Consider the following 20501-nt stretch of genomic DNA (forward strand, 5'->3'; position numbering starts at 1 on the left):
TATATTCATAAAAGGAAAAGATCGAGGCTTCATACCTACCTCTTGCTCAGCACTGCAGAGAAGTGATGAAACAGCATCTGAGTTCTAGACCCCCACGGGAGTGACAGGCCTGAAGGGCAGTAGGAAAGAGGACGAGTCCCAAGGCGCCCTGCGCTCCTCAGTTGGAGCCGCCATTCGGAAAGCTCCATTCTGCACAGACGCCCTCCAGCTCCAGGGGCGCGCCCACCTTCCTGCCGGCTGTGAAGCAAGAGAGTCTGAGTGGCTTTGTTTTCTGTGTTCGTCCCAGTGCTCGCCTGGCTTCTGCGAGGCTGGGTCCACTTCCTGGGACGGGCACTTCCCTCTGAGATCTTGGTGTTTCTCCAAGACCCACACTGAGTCTGGGCTGTGTCACATGTCACCAGCCCTGGGCACCGACCCTGCCCGCCCGGTGTCTCTGCTTCCTTGCCTGTTCCCTGTCTGTCTGATCTGGCTGCTACTCCAGGCCACCCTCACCGCCCTCTGCCCCCTGGACCTCACCCAGGCCGAATTACAAATAGCAGGCAGCCTGGTTACTTTGTGCCTTTTCTGTTTGTGAGGAAGCCCAGTGGCTTTGCATCCTGGACACCGGGTACTGTGTTCCTGGTGTTTAAACATAACCCCCACAGCTGAACTGTGCTGCACAGTCCAAGGAGGACTGTCCTGCTAGGCATTCAGGCAGCCCCAGGTGGCAGAGTGGGTGTCAGGAATGTATGTATGACTAAGGCAGCCGTGCATGAAGGTGAATTAGACACACATGGCGCAGCTGGGAATATAAAGGAATTGACTCAGTGTCCTTTCTGGCTCTTAAAATAATTCAGCTCTAGTACTAAGTACATCTCACCTCATACCAGGCAGGTGGGGAGAGGTGACCAGTGATGGGAATGAACTTGGAGGGCGAATGGAGAGGTGTGTTGAGAAGGGGCTGCAGGAGCCACTCTTATGCTCAGCAGCTTCGGGGTGGTGGGCGGACTGGGGGCAGGAAGGGGCCCTGAGTTGGGGAGTGTTGGGCCTTGGCCCTGAGGGCTGTGGACTTGGCTGGGAGCAGGGATGGGTTTCAAATTCCAGTCACCCCAGGGTAGAGGGACAGCCCGGGAGAGCCCCCTCTGACATCTTTGCTTTTTCCTCTTTGAAGGACGGAGGCTGCACGTGTCCAGGAGATGTCGCCAAAGCCTTTGGTAAGGAGAATGGAGGGCGAGGAGGGAACTCCCTGCAGGAGCTGGCTGCGGGGTGGGGACTGGGAACTTGGTGGGACGTGGAATGAGGCAGTGGAAACTGGAAGGATGTCTGGGCCAGTCCTGAGTGCCCGCTGCCTGGATTTTAGGCCCAACAGGCCCAAATTCTGGCACCAGTTTCACTCTGGCTGGTGGCAGGGCACTTGGGGATAGATCTAGGGACAGTGTCCTGCCAGCCGGGAGTGGGCCAAGTCATGGCTTGGATGTCATGGTGGAGAAGGCCCAAGGCGCCCTTGGGAAAGGCCAGTAGCAGGTCCGGGACGCAGTAACTTCAGGGAGGGCCTTTGGGGAAACCCCAGAGGAGGGCCGGCTTCGCCCCAGCAGTTTCTTACCCGAGTCCGAGGAGCCCACTCCCCACGGAGGACAGCAGTGTCCAGCCGTGTGAGAGGGTGGGGCGGGCACCTGGGGTCCCAGCCAGGGGATCCCGGGTTTTTCTTGCGGAAGCACTCGGAGGTCCAGCATGTCCATATGCTGTGCCTGCCCCTTGACCTTTGTGAGCTTCGCTCAGAATTCAGAGCTGGCTGCACAGCTGGGTGGTGCCGGTGGCTTTTCTCTGTGTCTGCGTTCAGTGGTTCTGCCTGTGCGCTTCTTCATCGCTGGTTCAGAGTGCACCCCATAGAACGTCTTAGGCGAGGCATTGGCTTAAGAAAAACAAAACAAAAAAAGTGACAAAAGGAAACCTGGGGCAGTGTTCTAGCAGCTGGGTTTGTAGTAACCATGGAGACTGTCCAGGGGACAAGGCTCCAAAGAGGCAAATGACAAAGTCAGGGGCGGGGCAGGGAGAACACCGGACCCTGGCTGTTCTCATGTTCTCAGCTGCCCCTTGATCAGGGCCGGCCGGCCAAGGACAGTTTTGCTATTGATTTTTGAGCTACATCTTCATACTGACGGGTGTCCCGCCCGGGGCTCCCTGTTGAGCGCGGGGCTGAGCACACTGTAGAGTGACGGGTCCTGAGGAAGGAGCCACGTAGATAATAGATCCGAGCGATGCTCCTGGTGTCTTCTCCTCATCCCCGCTCCTTCCGGTGGGTGCAGCCAGGAACTGAGTGGGTGTGAGGGAGACGGGCCTTATCAGGGAAAATGTGGGCTGGGAAAGGACGTGAGAGTGTTCGGAAATGAAAATGATTAGCCACGTCAGGGCATCATGTGAGGGGTCTGAGCCCTGAGTTCCTGCTGTTCACATCTGCTCCCGGAACTGTGGTCCTCAGGAGGCCTGGTTGGACTCCAGTTTGCTGGCCCCGTATAATCATGGCAAGGGGGCCGAGGAGCCCGCAGTTGTGTTCAGGACCCTGCAAGGAATGGCCTTCAAAGCTTGTCGCCACATAGAAAGGTCCCATGGTGCCCGCTTGCCTGACTGCAGGCCAGGGGCCTGCCCTGCACGGCCAGAGCCCTCTTACAAATATGTAAACAGCCGGAGGGCAGAGGTCAAGGCCACTTTTCAGGGGTTCCTATGCTTGCCCCTCCCTGCCCTTCATCCTTATGACTTAGTACACCTGGACCCTGATGCCCTCGTGTTCCGAGAGCATACCCTCAGTGGGACTGCCCGGGCAGAGCCGTCGGTGCAGTTGTGTTTGCAGCAGTCAGTGGAGAGCCGTCTGCGGTTACCTGTGGACAGGATGGGGCGCGGGACAGTTTCTGTTCCTTCCACGTACACCTTTTACTTTCCGACTAGTCACTCTGCATCTCCCAGGTGCCATGCACTGTGACAGACCCTGGGGACACAGCTGTGAGCCAGCCCTGCTGGTCCGGCTGGTCCCGGCCCTGCTCCAGCCTCCACAGGCAGCCTGGGTGGCCGGCCTCCGCTGTGCCCAGCCTGGGAGTTTCACACCATTGGGTGGCTCCTATGGGATATTACTTACTCTGGAAGTCAGATATTGATCACAACAGAGGTGAGATAGAGTTCTACGGGGTATATTGTATATATGTGCATACGTGCACGTGGAGGTTTCTGTCCTCCATGCCCAGGCTCTCGAATAGGGGGTTCAGTCTGTCCTGAGGGCTCCTCACAGCCTCTGCAGAGTGCAAGGCCTAGGGCGCAGGCGGACCAGGCACCAGGCAGGGACAGTGTGGAGGAGCTACTGCGTTAGGTGTGAGACTGGACAGCGTGTCCTCTGCAGTGCTGCTCTGCTCTGGGTGTCTCTGGCTCCAAAAGAGCCAGACCGCAGGGATGCGTCATTTTTAACTCCTCGGGCCTGTCCAGTGTGTTAACCCCCGCCATTCAGGAGGCTGCATTTGTTTCCTGAGTGTCCAGTGCCCCACTCCCTACGCAGGGACCATTCTTACATTTTTTCCAAAGGGGAGACGTTGAGCTTTTCTCTTGACGACAGCTAGGGGACGGGTGAGTTAGGGGAGCACTTGGATGTCTCCAGAGCCGACTTCCTCTGAGCTCTTTCCTCTGCTGCTTCCTTTGGTCCCCACGATGGGCGTTTAGGAGCCGGGGCTGATTTTGTCATGCTCGGAGGGATGTTTTCAGGCCACACCGAGTGTGCTGGAGAGGTGATCGAGAGGAATGGGCAGAAGCTCAAGCTCTTCTACGGGATGAGCTCCGAAACAGCAATGAAGAAGCACGCGGGAGGCGTAGCCGAGTACAGGTAAGGGGCAGAGGGAAGGCGTCTCACTCTGGAGGACTCCACCTTGCCCTGCTTGTTACAGAAGTGGGGTGGACGGAGGTCTCAGAGACGGTCGCTTCTGCTTGCATTAAAGTACCATGGAAAGGGGCCAGAAAACCCATCTTGCTCTTTTAAAATAGCCATACTCTTTACCCGACTAGTATTTGTAGTGTTTGGGGCCTTCAAAGGGCAGTGAGAGCAGAAGTGTTTTCGGGTGGGTTGGAAATGTGAGTAGGGGAAAGTGTGAGTAGGTGTGACTCCTGCTCAGCCAGTCCTGCAGGTGACGCTGCAGACTTCCAGGGCGTGAGCAGGGAGGACACGGCCTTGTCCTTCTGATGGAGCCTCGGCCAAACTGCCCCAGTCCCTGCCAACCTCTGGCCTGGCAGGCGTTCCAGCCGCAAGAACTGGGTCGAAGAGTGGGTCTCCCACTGCCTGTGAAACAGGTGTGGGCTGGAGCGCCACCAGGGGCCGGGCTTTCTTGAATGTTGTTTCACCTGTGGCAGCCCCGGTAGGGCTCCTACCTGCCTCCAGACTCTGACAGCTGGCGCAGGCAGCATCTTTGGCCATTTAATCGTCACTCATTGCAGAAGGGATGGTCACTTCTGCCTATCTTTTTTTAAAAAACCTTTCATCTCAAAAGATTATCTGGCCTTTATTTCACTTCCATTTTATTTTATTTTTTAAAATTTATTGGGGCGACATTGGTTAATAAAAGTATATAGGTTTCAAGTATACAAATCACTCCTATTTTAATCGTCTGCATGTGTTTTAAGAACCTTATGACGGAATATACCCACCGCCTCGCCCTGCCCAGAGAGTCTGCCGCCGCTGCTGCCTGGCTTTAGCGCTGACGGCAGGCTGCTGCTCGAGGGGCAGGATGGGAAGTCCTGGGTCCTGGGAAGGGACGAAGTCCTCCGACAGGGCCAGTCGCCTGTCTCCAGGACGCCTCCGGCACTGGCATGGAAACCCGAGCCCTGCGAGGCTGACACCCTCCATTTCCTTCCTGTCTTTCCCGCCCGACAGCTCACTGTGAGCACAGGGGATTCAGATGCGTTAGATAAGGTTCAAGCCAGTCCAGAGTTAAAAACCAGACCCGGCCAAGAGTTACAGGCGGACGGGTGGTATGGGGTACTCCCCGGAGTTCTGTTCTCCACTGGGGGACTTCAGTCCTCATTCTTCCCAGTCTGTTCCTCTTTTGGGGCACACCGCAGTAAAGATGATAGTACAGTGTGGGAGAGGCTGGGTGGGAGAGAGGAGTAGGGGACTCTGTTTATACCGTCACCCTGGCAGCCCGGGGCAGTCAGAACAAGGGAGCCCGCCTCCCTCCGCAGCCTGAGGAGGATGGCTTTCTCCCGTGTGGTCGCTGATGGAGGAGGTTTCCAGGTTTGTGGGGAGTGGCGGGCAGGAGGATGTGGGGCCACTGCCTCAGTGCTAACCTGCACCCCCAGCCAAGCGCTCTGTCTTCACCAGCAGCCCCGGGCTGGTGCACCGCCTCCCGGCTCCAGGTTGTCGGTGGAGCCCTGGTGACTGGGCAGCAGCTGGCTGCTTCGCCTGGAGCACTTTTGCCCTCTAGCTGTCACAGCTGGTTTGGGTTCTAAGAAAAGCAGATAGGGAAGGCCTGGCTAGGCTCTAGCACAAGCAGAAACCAAGGGCCGAAAGAAACACCGTCTCCCGTAATTTCAGCAGGGTCTAGACATCACAGAAAATATTCGGGAGTGTTAAGACTCAGTTCTGGCGTGGACTGGAATCTTAGACAAGGAAGGGATGCGCCGAAGGACTCAGAACCTTAGTCCGAAGGCAGCCTGGGCCCTGCAGGCTGTATCTGCCCGCTCGCTGCCCACACCCCCACTCTCCCTCGCTCTCTCTTCCCCATCCTGCCCCCTCCCCTCCCCTTTCTCCCTCTTTTTTTCCTCTTCTTCCTCCCCCCTTCCTTTTCTTCCCCTGGCTGTTAGCAGCCTCATCCCCCATTACCTCCTCACAAGAATGGTTCTCCTAGTTGACATTATATTTAATTAAGACACTTATGCTTTCCTAACTCCTTCCCAGCCATTAACCATTTATCTAGTTCTCACACTGTCCATGGGAGATAGATCAAAGTACCTTTGTTTTACAGATGAGAAGACTTGAGCATTAACAGTAAATGACTGGCAGAAGCTGCCGTCACCGGTTAGCAGAGACAACGATGAGAAGCTGGATAATTTCTAATAAGCACCAGGAAGGGCCCTGGGGAGAATTAAATGCCAGTCATTGCCGGTGCACATGCATAGATGCTGGTCTCTGGTCACAGAGTGCAGTGACATGAGCCATTTTGCATGTGACCAGTGACTTGCTTCATGACGTTGGTGCCCTAAGCCAGCCACTAGGCTACTAGCTTGGTCTAGTCAGTGGTTTAAATAGCTCCATTTCACTGGAGGGTAGTCTTGTATGTGTACATTTTGGTGTATAACAGTTAATACCCTTTTGAAATCCTAGGTAGAGATCAGCTAGAGAAAGTGCCAGTAACAATTTGGTTAGTTGTTATAACTTCTAGATTGTCTGGCCCTTGAGGGCCAGCATTTTATGTAGATTTGGGATTTCTTTCTGGACATGTCTCTCCATTTTGCAGTATGGGGACCTGATGTGTAGAATCAAACAGTGTCACTTGGTGGCCTTGTGGAGAGCGGACAACTCAGCAAGGACAGCTGGCTGTTGCTTAGTGTTTGCCCTGTACGCCAGGCGGGAGTTTCTAAATGTTCCTCTGACAGTGGGAAAGGTGCTCGCCAAAGCCCTCAAGTCTCTGGAGCCCAGCAAGTCCTCGGTTCTACCTGGTTCCACATTGCTGGGACCTTACCCCATGGCCAGGGCGGCAGGTGTGACTTGTGCAGGTGCAGGCAGGAAGCTGGGGGTTGTGCCAGCAAAGGGCCACCCTGGAAGGACACGTTCGAGGGGATTCACTTTATCTTGCTGGCGGAGGTTCCTATGTAACCTGGTAGGGCTTGAGTGGTTCACTTTATCAGCGGTCTCCTCCTCCTCCTCTTGATTGTCCCCTTTGAAGACATCTGACCTGGCATGCAGGAGGGTGGAGCTCCAGGCTGCTTCTGTTGCTGGTCAGGGAGGACGAGCAGACGAGGCGGCGGCAGGGGTGCCAGGTCTGCTCTGGGTCAGTTGGTGACCGGTGTGCAGATTAAGATGGAGTAGAAAGATGCAGTTAGTTTCCGCAGGGGCCCAGTCCGGGTCCGTGCCGAGGGGAATGCCATTGTGCGGGATGCTGCGGGCCTGCTTCTTCCAGGGCTGCTGACAGAGTTTCCTTTCCCTGGCGCTCTGAGCGGCCAGCAGCAAGGCCGTGCATTTTGGGTGGGAGGGCCGTGTTTGTCTGACACGCTGGCTTGGTCAGCTCGGCTTTTGTAGCGGTCTGCGCGTGGGGTCGGGGTGGTGTGTAGCTACCTGAGGGCCCTAGGGCTGCGTCTGGTGCTAAAAGTGGGGATAATTCTGGCTGGTTCTTAAGAGAAAGTAACCCGATTGAAAGGAACACTTCCTTTTTCTTCCAGAGCCTCTGAGGGCAAGACTGTGGAAGTGCCTTACAAAGGGGACGTAGAAAACACAATTCTGGATATTCTCGGGGGACTGAGGTCTACCTGCACCTATGTGGGGGCCGCCAAGCTCAAAGAGCTCAGCAGGAGGGCGACGTTCATCCGGGTGACCCAACAGCACAACACGGTGTTCAGCTAACCTTGCGGATGAGCTGCCAGTCCTGCCCACGGAAGCTCCCACACTCAACCACGCTCACACCGTCTTCCTGTTACAGCAGTGCTTCTGGCTGCTCCTGAATGCTGGAATGCTGCCTCCTCCTCCCGCTCCTGCTGCCTGGAGGCTCTGGGGCTCCCCTAGTGCCTTGGTGGGGGGCTGGGAAGCGGAGCACTGATAGGGTCAGTGGTCAGAGCCCAGCTGCCCGGGACCCATAACCTCATTGTTAAAACTAACACTCTTACCTTTTTCTTTCTTTTTAAAAAAGGAAATGATTTCACTTTAATATAATGCTGTTAAGACTTACCCGAGTCCTGGAGTTTGCATTTTCGGGAACCAAGTTGTAGAGGAGGCTGGGCGTTTGCCGCCTCCCTCCCAGACACGCTCACGGCTCTGAGGCCAGGCCGCAGTGGGTGAGGGCAGTTAGAGGAAGAGGCATCACCTCCCTCCAGCCTCTGTCTGCTGGAGAAGAACAAAACCAAGAGCAGGGATGGGTTTGAGAACTGGTGTCCTGCGGTTACTCTCGAGGTGTGGCAGCGTGTTTCACATCTCTGTCACACACGTGCCTGGGGGAACAGGTCGTCCCTCTGTCCCTGCCAGTCCGGGGCTCCTTCTGGGCAGCCGACCCCGTCCTGGCTTTTCACTGCCTTTTGTTGCCACCATCTCTTCCTCTTCCTTTCTGAGTCCTAACTTGCCAGGCTGGCCTCTCTCTTAAAGAGATTATACATTCTTTTGAAATTCCACAGGATATTTTATTGAAAGGTCACCCACCAGCAAATTAGCAGCTGGAGTCCCATTGAGAAAACAGCAAAAACCTTGACTGGTGGATTCCTAAAACACTGGTTTAAAATATGAGTCAGAACCGTTCCCTTGGGGTGATCAGTACTTTGAAGGAAGGACCACACGTACTCCCGGGGGATGGTCGGCCCCTCGGTACGTGGGTGTTTTCTTGGAGAAGGGACCCGTGGCCTGGGCAGGAGCCCTCCAGTGGCCACCGTGGCCCTCGTTTTCGAGTGGACAGGGCTGGATGCGTGACAGCTGGCCACTCTGAAGCATTGTTGGAGTGACAGGACCAGGATGTATTACATGTGTTCTTTTATTTACTTCTAAAGAAGCAGAAAGAGGAGTAAATTTTTCTCTGGAAAAGGCAAACGATGGCCCTGCAGTAAGGAAGGGCCACATGCTCCCACTGTATGAAGGTGAATTAATTGCCCGATGGCACATACGAAGACTCGACCAAACCATCACTGGGGGGAATTGGAGGCCCCTTTTCAAAGACTCAGCAACTTTAACTCCACTGCGATTCCCTCCTCCCGATACCCACTAGGAATAATTCCTGTACTTGTAGAAACACGCATGGCTGCACCTTTGAGAAGTGAGGGTCAAGTGGATGTTTAACCCAGAGCAAGCTGTGGGGCTGTGCTGGAGGCCCCCCACCTTTTCTGTCTGCGGTCTGTGTGCGACGTGCATCCCCGCTGTTCCAGTGGAGGAAGTGATGGACATCGGCCCTTTGGTTTGTCAACGTTTTATTGCAAAATAAGGGAGACAGGTGAAGGAGGGGAGGACCTGAAACAAGGGTGTCAAATGCATTTTCACCAGGGGCCACGTCAGCTTCGAGGTCGCCTTCTAAGGGCCAAATGCAATGTCAACTCCTTAGCAGTTAAGGAGCAGTTATAATCATACAGTCCTAAAATTATTCACCCCTTGGAAGGCAACCTCGAGGCTGATGTGGCCCCCAGTGAAAACGAGTGACACCCCTGACCTAAAGGAATCCACTTAAATGTTCACCAGGAGTCAGTAGTAAGGGTCAGTTAGCAGTGTCCCCTCTCAGGCTGGGCTTCTCCGGGGCTACACACACGTGGTCAGGCAGGGGGTCACTTGTCGGGCAGGGGGGATGCCCGCCAGCCAGGATGGCCTCTCTGGGCGTCCTCTGCTGTGATGTCTGCCTGTGCTGTCTGTCTCACGTAAAGATGTCGCGGACTAGCTCTCGATTCCACAAACTGACTGAGGGCAGGTCCCTCACTCTTCTGGCTTTTAGGGAAATGAAAACTGAGTTTTCAAAAATGCCATGAACTCTTCTGGATCATTTTGAAGCAGAGGCTTCACAAAAAGCAGCACTTCTAAGGCTCTGCCACCCCTTTCTGCAGTCAACCCATCTGTGCCTCCGACAGGAGTGGGCCTGGGGCTGCCGCAGGGGAGCAGCCTGCAGACCAGCTGTGTGTCTGGTCTGAGACACTCAGGTGGGACACTGAGGTGGGACACGTGCTGGCCCCGTGACGCAGTGGGAAGGTGGGGAGCGAAGGAGAGCCAGGGCACTGGGTGCCATTCACCTCGGGGCTCCTGCCGTGCGCTCCACGGTTTCATGTCTGTCCCTCTGCAGGTGGAGCAAAGGGTTTTCCCTAATAGTGTGACAGTCCAGGTAAGCCTAGAAGCCCCTGGACCCTACTGGGCAGCACCATTAACACCTAATCTTAGAGCAGGGAGGGCAGCGATTCAAATGGCTGCCCGAGCCTTGCCCCCAGCACAGGCAGGGCTCTGGAGGAGGAGGGACACGTGGGCGGCCCTCCCCTCTGCTGGTTCAGTGCACGTTCTTTCACACCCTGACATTCCATTCGCAGGGTGTGAGGGCTGCAGCTCCTGAGTCCTGAGAAGGCAGCCCCGGTGAGATGTCCCCACACACTTAGCCAGGGAGATAGGGAGATTTACCCTTTCCTCCTGGGCTAACGGAGCACCAGTTCTCTCCCACCTCTGCAGGGCCTCACGGCCGGAAGGGTTTCATAGCCACACACTCATGGCAGAGAAAGCCACTGCAAGTCATGGGTCCCTCCTTGAAGAGTTACTTTCTGGGGAAACTGCTGAGCCTTGTGTTTCTCAGACGGCACAGTGGGACCCTGGGGTGCAGGACTCGAGACACACAGGCCCCTCCGTGTGCCAGGTAACCCTCTGCTTGCTGAGTTTGTAACAGGCATAACTACCAGAAACACAAGCAAACTCTGCCTTCAGACCACTAACCAGTTCACAGCAAAACTGTACCAAACGCATCAGTAATGCTAGTGAGCCCGCCAAGTGGCCGAATGCTGCTTAGAAACAATTCTCTGATGAACAGTGGAGCTCAGGTGGGAGAACTAAACACCAACCAGTGAGGCAAGACATCAGAGGGTGAAATGCACCTTTCATCTCAACCTCATCGTGCCAGACCTACCCTCTCACCTCGTCCAGAACACGAGTAAAGCGAAGCCTGTGTCACCCCCAAACCTACTGAGTGATGGCAGTGGGGTCTGTAAGGGGCAATGCCCCCCACTTCCTCAGCCTCCGCTTTCTTTGAGGACCTGACACAAGGCAAGGACACGTTTGCAATTGGCACTGTTATTTTTATTAGTACGAGTATACTGAAACAATAAACTTGTACTGGTATACAGACAATTTATTTAAAACAATTTTGTTCAAATTTTGAATCAAACATTGTTTTATTATAATAATGAAATAATTTCTACCTAGAAAACCTGCAAGCACCATCAAAGAAAGGGACCATAAAATTCAATAAACAGACTCGAGTGTATCCTACAAATAGACACACCACGATTAGAAAATAGAATATGAATTCTTCCATTTTTTTAATATTTGTTTTAAAAAAGCTAGTGCAAGTACAATATTTTACACTGGAATTACAGAGAGTATGCACGCATATGGAAAAAAGTTCTCCTGTCACAATAAAAGCTCTTAACTATGTATGCACTTAATATTTTCTTTTCAATAAGGTGCAAAACATCACTCCTGCCCTAGTTTTCCTCTGTACTGGCCACGTCAGTCTGATAGTGCCCTCACAGTTCTGGCGTCTCTCTTCCCTTGGCCCGTGGGAAGCCTGCGGTTGGAGGTTTGGTGGGTAATGATCTGATAGTAAAACGTCCAGAGGGACCAGTCTCAGAGGTTCGGGGGCCAGGATCCCACTGGCTAGAAATCAGGACCCTGTCTTCACTGAAGGCCACCGTGGACACCAGGGCTGTCCTGAAACCTCCCTTTGGCTGACACTAATCTGGATTGACAGGTGAGCAGTGACGGCTGGGGAGGAAGAAACCTCCCGGAGGCCAAAAGGGCAGTATTCACAGAATCAAGTGCACAGGTGTCGAGTTCAATGTTCACAGACTAAAGAATTCGCCCTGGCCCCGGACCAGATCATAACTTAAGAGTAGGTGGTTCCTTGAGAGCCGGAGGAGACCTACACGCACCCGACTTCTCGGTAACTGCTCTTCCAAGACCACTGCTCTAAGCTAGTGCCACCTCAGGCCTGACATGCCAGAGGACAGTGTGCTACCTCAGCAAAGGCCACTGTGAACAGCATGTCTGATGGAGGCCTTCAGGCTGGCCGTGGGAAAGCGGACAGGCCCACTGGCCATCCAGACAGTAAACGAACAAACTAAAGGGAAAGAAAACTTGGGCAAAGTCTCCAATTATCTGCAGTGGAAGACTTGAGTCCTTTCAGATAAGAGACGTTACGGAAATTCTCAGGGACTATTATTGTATAGGGACTACCTATTGGCCAAATGCACTTAATTTTAATACAGCTGAACCATTGGTATGCAAGGCTAGAGGACACCAAACCAAACCTGCTGTTCCCTCCTGCCATCGTAAAGGTGAGTGTCAGCTACCAGAAATGTCGCACTTCACGGTCGGGGAGAAGCTGAGATTCTGAATTTGAGTTGTAGGCGGGCAGTACCCCACAGCTCGCCAGTCTCGGCTGGCTGGCTGGGTTTGGGGCAGACTATGACTCTTTAGAGACGTTGCCCTACATTGATTTTGCCTCAATATTAAAGAAAAAGTTAACTGAAGTAAAATGAGGCATTTAAATGGAATTTCGTGTTTTACCCCCCATTTAAATGAGGTGTGGGGGGAGAAAATGCTGAACTTTTTTTTTTTTGTCCTCGTCATGAGTCCTGTTTTATTGGTAGCTAGGATCCCTTGTTACAAACACTTCTTGTTCAGGATTATATTCTTTGGGTTTATTGGAACAGGAAGTGCTGAAAATGTCAACCATCGTTTCTGAAGAAAAAGGAGTTGCAATGGCTTAAGAGTTTAAACTAAGAAGGGAGCTCAGAGAAGTACTTTCAGCGTAGGAATGGACAGTATTTTCAAACTGCAGAACACAGAGCGGCCCTCTCGCAGAAGGGGGCTCCGTGGAACACAAACACGAGGAGGCATAGGTATAGTTTCAGAGCCTTCGACGCGGTAACTCTTCCAGGCCGTACGTAACCATACAGATCAATCGTTTAGACGTGACAAGTTTCTATATACAAAAAAAAAACATGTACTTCCAACCCTTAGGCTTCTTCTTTTTGTTTTTTTTTTTTACAAACAAGGTATGAAACTCATTGTTTCAACAGATCCGTATCTTTCAAACACTGAATCATTTCAACATTCATTGTTTCTTTTGTGCAATTTTTTAAAACATTACCTGTACTCCTCAAAGTGAGTGCCTCAAAAAGGGTTTTCTTCAGTTTCTCAAATTAGGCGTACATTAAAAAGAAAAGGAAATTCCTACAAGGTCTAGTGCTACAAGAAAAGATCCTATCGGTCAGGTAACACATTGGAAGCGAGGTCATCTCCGGAGAGGAAGTCTCGGCTCCGGAGCAGAGGTGTGCAAACTGTTTGGAGTTTCCCTGGCGACAGAAACACGACGCTGTCCGTGGAAAAGAGAGGAAACCAACCCAACACAATAGCATATGCATGTGCTTTATAAAAAAGTATATTCTCTGTATAGTTATTACTTGATGTTGTCTTAAATTCTCTGTTTCAGAAATTCTGGGTTGAAAACACAAAAGTGGAAGCAAAGGCCTCCACTCCACTTTACAGAATTGGAAAAAAAAAAAGCATAATTCCCTTTTCTTTCATATCTCCGCCAGAGAAGCTGGACTGGGCCGCGGAGACTGCCGGCCCTGTTGTCACCTGGAGTTGTCACGGGTGACTAGGAAACAGGAAGTGCAAAGGGATTTAGGGAGAACAGACCACAGTTTGTTGAGCTGCTTGCGGTTCATGAAACAGTAGCCATGACAACCAACACAGCTCAAAAAGCCTGGCCTTCGGTCCCAAGAGCTCTGCTTCTTCACCCAAATCTGAAATAGCACGGCATTAGTGTCTTCAAAAGCATCTGAGATTTTTCTCTCTATGAAAGAAATAGGTTTCCTTAGTAGTCACAGATGTTAAAGGGTACTATCCATTGTTTCCTTAAAAAACAGACAAAAAATTCCAAAGCTACAACAAAAATAAATTTTGGCAACATATTTCAGTAAAGATCAAACTATGTGCAAAGAGTGGATTTTATGATCACTAGGAGCTACTGTTCATCGTGAACATGCAGCATTATATTGCAATCTATGCAGGATCTAAGGAGTAATCCACAAGGTGCAGGAAATCCGAACATTCCTTGAAGTCGTACAACCCTACTCCAGAGCAGCCAAAGTGCTGCTTTCTGGACACATCAGTGTACCACTCACGCGCCAGCCCCGTCCCTGAGTAAGAGGTGTGAAAGGTTCCACAGAGTTCCATGTAGGGGAGGAGGAAGCTGCTGCCACTTCCTGCTGGGGGGGAAAACCCGACACACTCACCGGACAAAAAACACAGAGGGTCACGCTTCAGAGTTAGAAATGGGGTCAACAACGGCAATGAGAAAATCAAACCACCCCAAACCAAACTGGGCGAGTCAGGGAAAACAAAACTGACCGACATAGAAAATTATCCTGAAAGTCCAAATGAAAATGCAATTTGGATTTCCACTTCAAAAGATTTGAGGTAAGTGGCACCCATCTGTTTATCTCCACCCCAGTGTGGCCCAGACAAACTGAAATAATTCTTAAGTTAAACATTCTAAGGAACAGTCATTTTCCATATTTAGAAATCCTTATAAAGAGAGGTTCTTGTTTGTTGGTTTCTTATTATATTTTTTCTTTTCACCCTGACTAATTTCTCAGTGATTGTGTTCCATTGTAAACGCAAAAGGCCTGCTGTTATTAGTTTAAAAATGGAAAACAGGAAAGAAGGAACTGAAGACGGCTGTCAGTAAATATTGCAAAGTGGACATAGTACAGAGGCACATGGCTGATCCTTGTAAGTGGCAGGGCACCGGAGAATTTCTACGCCTGTCATTGCTAGGTTTGCCACACCAGAGTGGTGACAAAGGCTGCTCGGGGGGCCTCAGGCTCGCCGATGTCCGCAAGCAAGAAGAGGCTCCCTGTCCCCTGGATGTTCTTCCTATTTGAAGAGAAAGCTGCCACAGAGGAGCGGTGAGCAGTGTTTGCAGGCGGCCCCTCCGCAGCCACTGGCCCTCGGCAGACCGGGCTGCACTTCCTGCCAAGGGGCTCAGAGGTGCGGCTCAGTGTCTCAAGGACACAGACCTGAGGAGGGGCCTGCCCACTTGCGGAAAAGGGCCTGGAAAATGGGGCGATCCTGGCCATATTGCTGCAGAGCGCGCCTCAGAGATGACTCTGCCTCCTTCCTCTGCACATTCACTACTCCTCATGGTGACGGGGGAACTGCAGCTCATCCCCCAGATCTCCTTTGCTCTTTCTGCAGCACCCATGACAGATGCCTGGGCTCCTGAAGGTTCCTGCCCAGCACTCAGCATCCACAGCAGCAGGGGGAGCGCGCAGTGGGAGGCTCTCCCCTTCCTGGCTCCTTCCCTCCAAACGAGGAATAAGCCGAAAGGGCCTATGAGCTTCAGCAAGAGCACACGGATCAGACTCTATTGGCACGAAAAGTATTGCACATGCTAATAAAGCAGGAGAATGACATGGGACAACGCTTAGAAAGAACCAATTCTCTTACGGTTTCTATACCTGAAATAGAAGCACAAAAATGATGATGTTCCTATTGCTCCAAGCCATGGATGTTTTCCCACTTTAGTGTTGGTGCTGTGGATCCAGCTGGTTCGGTACTCAGAGGGAGCCGGAAGGTGGTGTGTGTTTTTCTGAGTCCACATGAGTGGCTGTAATTAGTGGTACTAATTAATGAGGACAATGTCGATGTGGCAGCCCGTATTCCTCTTACCATCAAAGGTTATAAAACAAGAAGAAAAAACAAAACCTAATAACTGCAAGTGCCCTGAGCAGAATATATGGAAGATTAAGCAAGTTCTCTGAACAGAAACGCTTTAAAAATACAGCACTAAATAAGCATTACGACTGGGAGAATGGGCCCGCCCAGCTCTCTGCTGGCATGCTGAGAGGGGAATGAAATTCGAAGAGAGTCCAGGACCGGTTTTCTAGCTATTCTATATCTAGTCAAATGTTTTTGGTACATCCCAGAAAATGGCTTATAAAAAAATCATTACTCCCAGGGAGAACAAAATGTGAAGGAGTACCAGATACCCAAAATGTGAGTTGACGTGAGAATTTCTTTTTAAATTTGTGAAATGGAAAAAGTACTATATTCAATGGTAAAAGAAAAAAAAAATCAGGAGTATTTGTTCAGATTAGTTGCAGCCATTCCGAGTAAGAATATTGAAAAAAAAATTCTCCCTGCTTATAAAGCTTTTTTAAAAAAGTACTTTGAAATGCAGACTCAAAACCTACAAATAATATTTCCGTTCTCTGGGAATGAAAGGCTTAAACTATAAAATACCCTTTCTGGGTTTGTACCAAACATTAAATCTTGACTCGATTGCAGATGGGAAAAAAAAGTCACTCAGGAAATAACATTAACAACAACAGTAATGAAGTAATTGTTTAAAAAAAACAAAACTTGCTCACATACAGAAATGTCTCTACGGAAAACTCTCTCAATGAATCTGAAGAAAATTCTCCGAGTTGTCCTGCTAAGACCTGGGTTTTGTGACGGACGTGGCAGAACGACCAAAATGAATCTTGGGAGGAACATAACCTTATAAAACAGCCTACAGTTTAGGCAGGTTAGAACGTAATTCTGCTACATTTATTTATGCTCGTTCAGTCCCCCAAACCTTTCCCACAATGTTATTGGATAAGAACTGCAGGAATATCACACAAATTATAAACTCAAGATGTGCAAATCGCAAGGTTCTTTAAAAGTTCATCTTAAAAAGAAAAACACTGGACAAAAATGAGTATTCTTTCTTTCCATCCCTTTTCTCTCAGTCTCTCTGCCAGCTGTGCATATGCCTTTAATTCTTTCTCAAACATCAAAGTGAGAAGTGCCTTCCTGCCAGGCTGTCCTTGGTGGTCGTTCCTTGTCACATACTAGTTCAGAATTCACATTCATCCTGTTACACCACATCGAAACTTTCAAAATCTTGACGTGAGAAACTCTGCAGAGCTGAAATGTAGTTACAGTGTTGAAAAAAGGAAAGCAACTTAGTTTTTTTTGTTTTTCTTCCCAAAGACTTTAAAGTGAGATACAGTACTTGTTGAATGATAGACCAAGATGCTTGGTAATAAAGTGTGAACAGCATTTTAAGTGCTTAGAGATAGTAATATATATGCTTGTCTTCAAAATCTAATTCCTCACGTCACACTGGAATCTGAAAAAAGTGGCACCCGAGTTGTCCATAGTCATAAACTATAAACAGTACTAGAGTTAAAAGACAAAAGATTTGCAAACCCAATGTGAAGAGCTTCCAGTGCTCTCTGAAGGGCAGTTTGTGGCTACCTCTTGGGAGAGAAGTCAATGTGATAACCTGATTGGTTTTCCTAACACTGCACGGAGACCAGAATGGGTGTTTGCTCTCCACCCCACTGCCCACCGGCCCGACGCGGAGCACGCCGCCGCCCACCAGACACCCTGGCGACGTCACTGCTCTAGTGAAGCACAAACGAAATCCCACATGTGGCAGTTGCTCTTAAAAAAATCAGTGCAGTCAGGCCCCATAGGGGGAATATATATCTATATGATTAAAAGTTGCTTTTATTGTAAAATATGTTGGAGGGGAAAATGTTCTTTTACACGGTTCTCTTTCCATCTGCTGTCGATATCTTTCTAGGGTGCCCTGAAGCTGGGTCCCTGATATTTATTCTGCACATGAGACCTCCTGAGGACGTGTCTCTTGAACTCCAATCCCGTGCTGAGAGCAAGAGAGAGTGAGACCAGATGGGGGAGGCAGAGAGAAAAAGACCCTCACTTGTTGTGGCACCCCTGCAGCCCTGCACACACGCACCCCCTGCAATTCCCTTCCCTCCAAACTTCCTCGGAACACCAGGAGAAGCTGCGCCCAGTGGATGCTTCTGTGCGGCTGGAAAAGGCGGGCTCTTTAAAGCCACATTCATCTCCACCAGGATGCCTGGCGCCTGGACTGGCCCTGTTCTAGCCCCCACTTGCCTACTGGCAGACAATCAGAAAAAGCATATGCACCCGCCTCCTGCGCAACACCAGCTGTAACTCTAATGACAAGGTTATAACAGAAACCTAAAGGAAGAGGATAACATGTAAATACTGTGTTATTTAGCCTACAGTACAGTAATCTGGATACAAATGATAAAGGAGAGCCGAATTTCCTTTCCCCACACCGCTTCTACTTGCCTACATTAGACCGGCCTTCAATGCAAATCTTAACCTCCTGAGGAATTAGAGAAGGCTTAGGAAGAGTCAAAGGTGGCTCGTCTTCCGACTTCTCCAGTTTGCGGGTCTCCGGCGCCGACCACCTCCTCTTCCTCGTTGTTGTGGGCTTGCTGGGTTCTATTTTGGTGAGCAAGGGCGCTGCAGGCAATCCTATTTTTTCTGGAAACTTCAGTTCGCCATTCTCAGAGAGCATCTGGGCACTTCCCTGATTGATTCCGTTTTCCTGCTCTGCGTACCTGTGTCTACTGCCCGCAAGGGTGTCGGTCTTTGAGTGCTTCAGCAGGACGCTGGCGGGATCCACAGACTGGCCCTTTTTAACAGAGCCGTTCTTCAGGTTCTTGAGGGTCAGCGAGATGCAGACATCCCCAACGGAGAGTTTGGAACACGGCAAATCAAAGAGTTGGCTGGTTCTCTCTGGACAGCAGGAGGACCAGCCCTGTCCAAACACAAAAAAAGGGTACTCTACCAAAACTTCCACGCTGACCTGTGGACACAGTGAGAGACAGAGGAAAAAGAAAGGAAACCAATGAAAACATTTTATTATGGTTTTATTTCATACACACACACACACACACACACACACACAGAAGCTAAATGGAGAAAAAGAAGACTTAGTTCCAGAAACCTCCTCCACTAACACGCAAATGAGGCTTTTAATTTTCTGCTGCACCTGTACTTACCACATGCAGATACTGATCAGAAGCCAGGGTGAGAGTCCATTCAGCACTCGAAATATCTTTTCAGTAAGTTATCAGCTCTGTAACTGGTCTCCATTCAAACAAGTCAACACACCCCCAAGGATGAAAGAACATCTACTTAGTGTTCAGCTCTGACCAAAGCTCTGTGGTGATTCATACCCAGGATACAGTCTGGTGCTTCATTAGCTCCCTGGACAAATGCTCCTCTCATGCGTAACAGGGCTAACATGGATTGGAGTTAGACCGTATCGTATCGTAAGCTCCATGAGGCAAGCACTTATGTGTTTATCACTGTATCCCTGGCTCTGGGAAGGGTCTGAGGCACACAGTTCAGGCTTAATGTTTACTGGATAAATGAACATGCACCCTGGGAATTTAAAGGAAGCAGAATCAGTGAGGGCTAGAGTCCACAAGGAGGGCTCTCACCCAGGCCCTGAGGGAGGGGCAGGATCTGGAGAGGTCTGAGCCGAGAACACTGCTTGTCCACCTGCAAGGTCAAGTCCAGATACTGAAATCAGTTCCTGCATTTATTTGAAAATGAGTATTGAAAGTGGGGGAAGCCCAGGATCTTTTCCATAGCCGCCATTTTCTCCACACTCTTACATGCCATGAACTGTGCTGAGAAAATAGATTGAAAAAGACAGTCCTGACCCCAAAGGAGTTCACAATCAAGTGGGCAAAAAAAGGCACATGAACAGTAATTTCCAGTAAATGTGGCGAGTGGGGTTATAATACTTTGCACGGTATTAAGTTGTGGGAGGCTGAAGTCCCGCTGGAGAAGAGTGAGGACGTTTTCTTACGTGAGGGTGCACTGCGCTGGGAAAAGTAATGGGGTAGAAGACAATGGGGACGGCACAGAGGTGTGGCCGCAAGGAGGAACACTCCTGGAGGTGGGACTACGACATAAAGGCCAGGGGACAGTGTGTGCAGGGATCTGCAAACCGCCCAGGGAAAGTCTCACTATTGCCATCAAACCAGGGTGACATGCACTTGATGTTTTAATAGTTTAACTGCCCTAGAAATTTCATTTCTTCATCTTTATGCTATATAAAACAAGAAAAAGAAAATAATGAAGTAGCTTTAAAAAATTCATTTTCAAGAGTTTTTCTAGAAGAGGACAACTAAATACTCTGAAAAACAAGCAGATACTCTGGACAAAAGGTAAAAAAAAAATTCCTTACAGCTCTAGACAGAAACTAAGATAGTAAAAAACAAACAAACAAACAAACAAAAAACCCACTGCATCAGGATCAGGAAAGGGCAATGGCCCAAAGACGAGAATCTATTGTTTGGGGTGAGTTCCCCCAAGGGCATTTGCACTTCCAAAGTGGAGCAGTTGTGAAATCCAGTGGGCTTTTGGTGATTTCCAAAGCACTGGGGGGCGCTGTTGTGGGGAGGGCAGGGAATGGAGGTCCGGGCACACGAAGGAGGAGTGCTCGCTCTATGGTGAGCCCACTCTTCTGGATTGTGATTCCAAAGTGCTATACGCTAGAAGTGACGTGAACCAGAAGCAGACAAGCTTCCTCGAGGTCTGAAGTCCAGAATTTAATCATCTTAGTTCCTAAACTGGTTTAAAGTTTTGAACTATTTCTGCAATTTTTCAAGTAAAAGACATTCATTTAAAAGGGGGAGCGGTCCATGAACAGACCAGATGACATGAATAAAAAACATTAGAAATAACAGTTAATAAAACATACCCACAG

At 50.3% G+C, this 20501-nt stretch overlaps 2 protein-coding genes across 13 annotated transcripts in view; one reads left to right on the forward strand and one right to left on the reverse strand.

Moving 5' to 3' along the window:
- The window catches only part of GMPR (guanosine monophosphate reductase), a 40654-nt gene extending 32766 nt beyond the window's left edge, over positions 1-7888 (forward strand). For all 3 annotated transcript variants that reach the window (XM_037147975.2, XM_053668267.1, XM_053668266.1), the window contains exons 7-9: positions 1151-1193; positions 3682-3841; positions 7387-7888. In XM_037147975.2, coding sequence (XP_037003870.1) covers positions 1151-1193; positions 3682-3841; positions 7387-7567 — 384 coding nt within the window. In that variant the 3' untranslated portion in view covers positions 7568-7888. The remainder of the gene's footprint in view (positions 1-1150; positions 1194-3681; positions 3842-7386) is intronic.
- Positions 7889-12464: 4576 nt separating this feature from the next.
- The window catches only part of ATXN1 (ataxin 1), a 386007-nt gene continuing 377970 nt past the window's right edge, over positions 12465-20501 (reverse strand). For all 10 annotated transcript variants that reach the window (XM_053668262.1, XM_053668256.1, XM_053668255.1 and 7 more), the window contains one exon: positions 12465-18584. In XM_053668262.1, the coding sequence (XP_053524237.1) occupies positions 18054-18584 (531 nt within the window). In that variant the 3' untranslated portion in view covers positions 12465-18053. The remainder of the gene's footprint in view (positions 18585-20501) is intronic.

The sequence above is a fragment of the Artibeus jamaicensis genome, unplaced genomic scaffold (assembly GCF_021234435.1).
Source record: "Artibeus jamaicensis isolate MK-2021 breed Jamaican fruit bat unplaced genomic scaffold, CSHL_Jam_final contig_482, whole genome shotgun sequence".
Classification (NCBI taxonomy): Eukaryota; Metazoa; Chordata; class Mammalia; order Chiroptera; family Phyllostomidae; genus Artibeus; species Artibeus jamaicensis.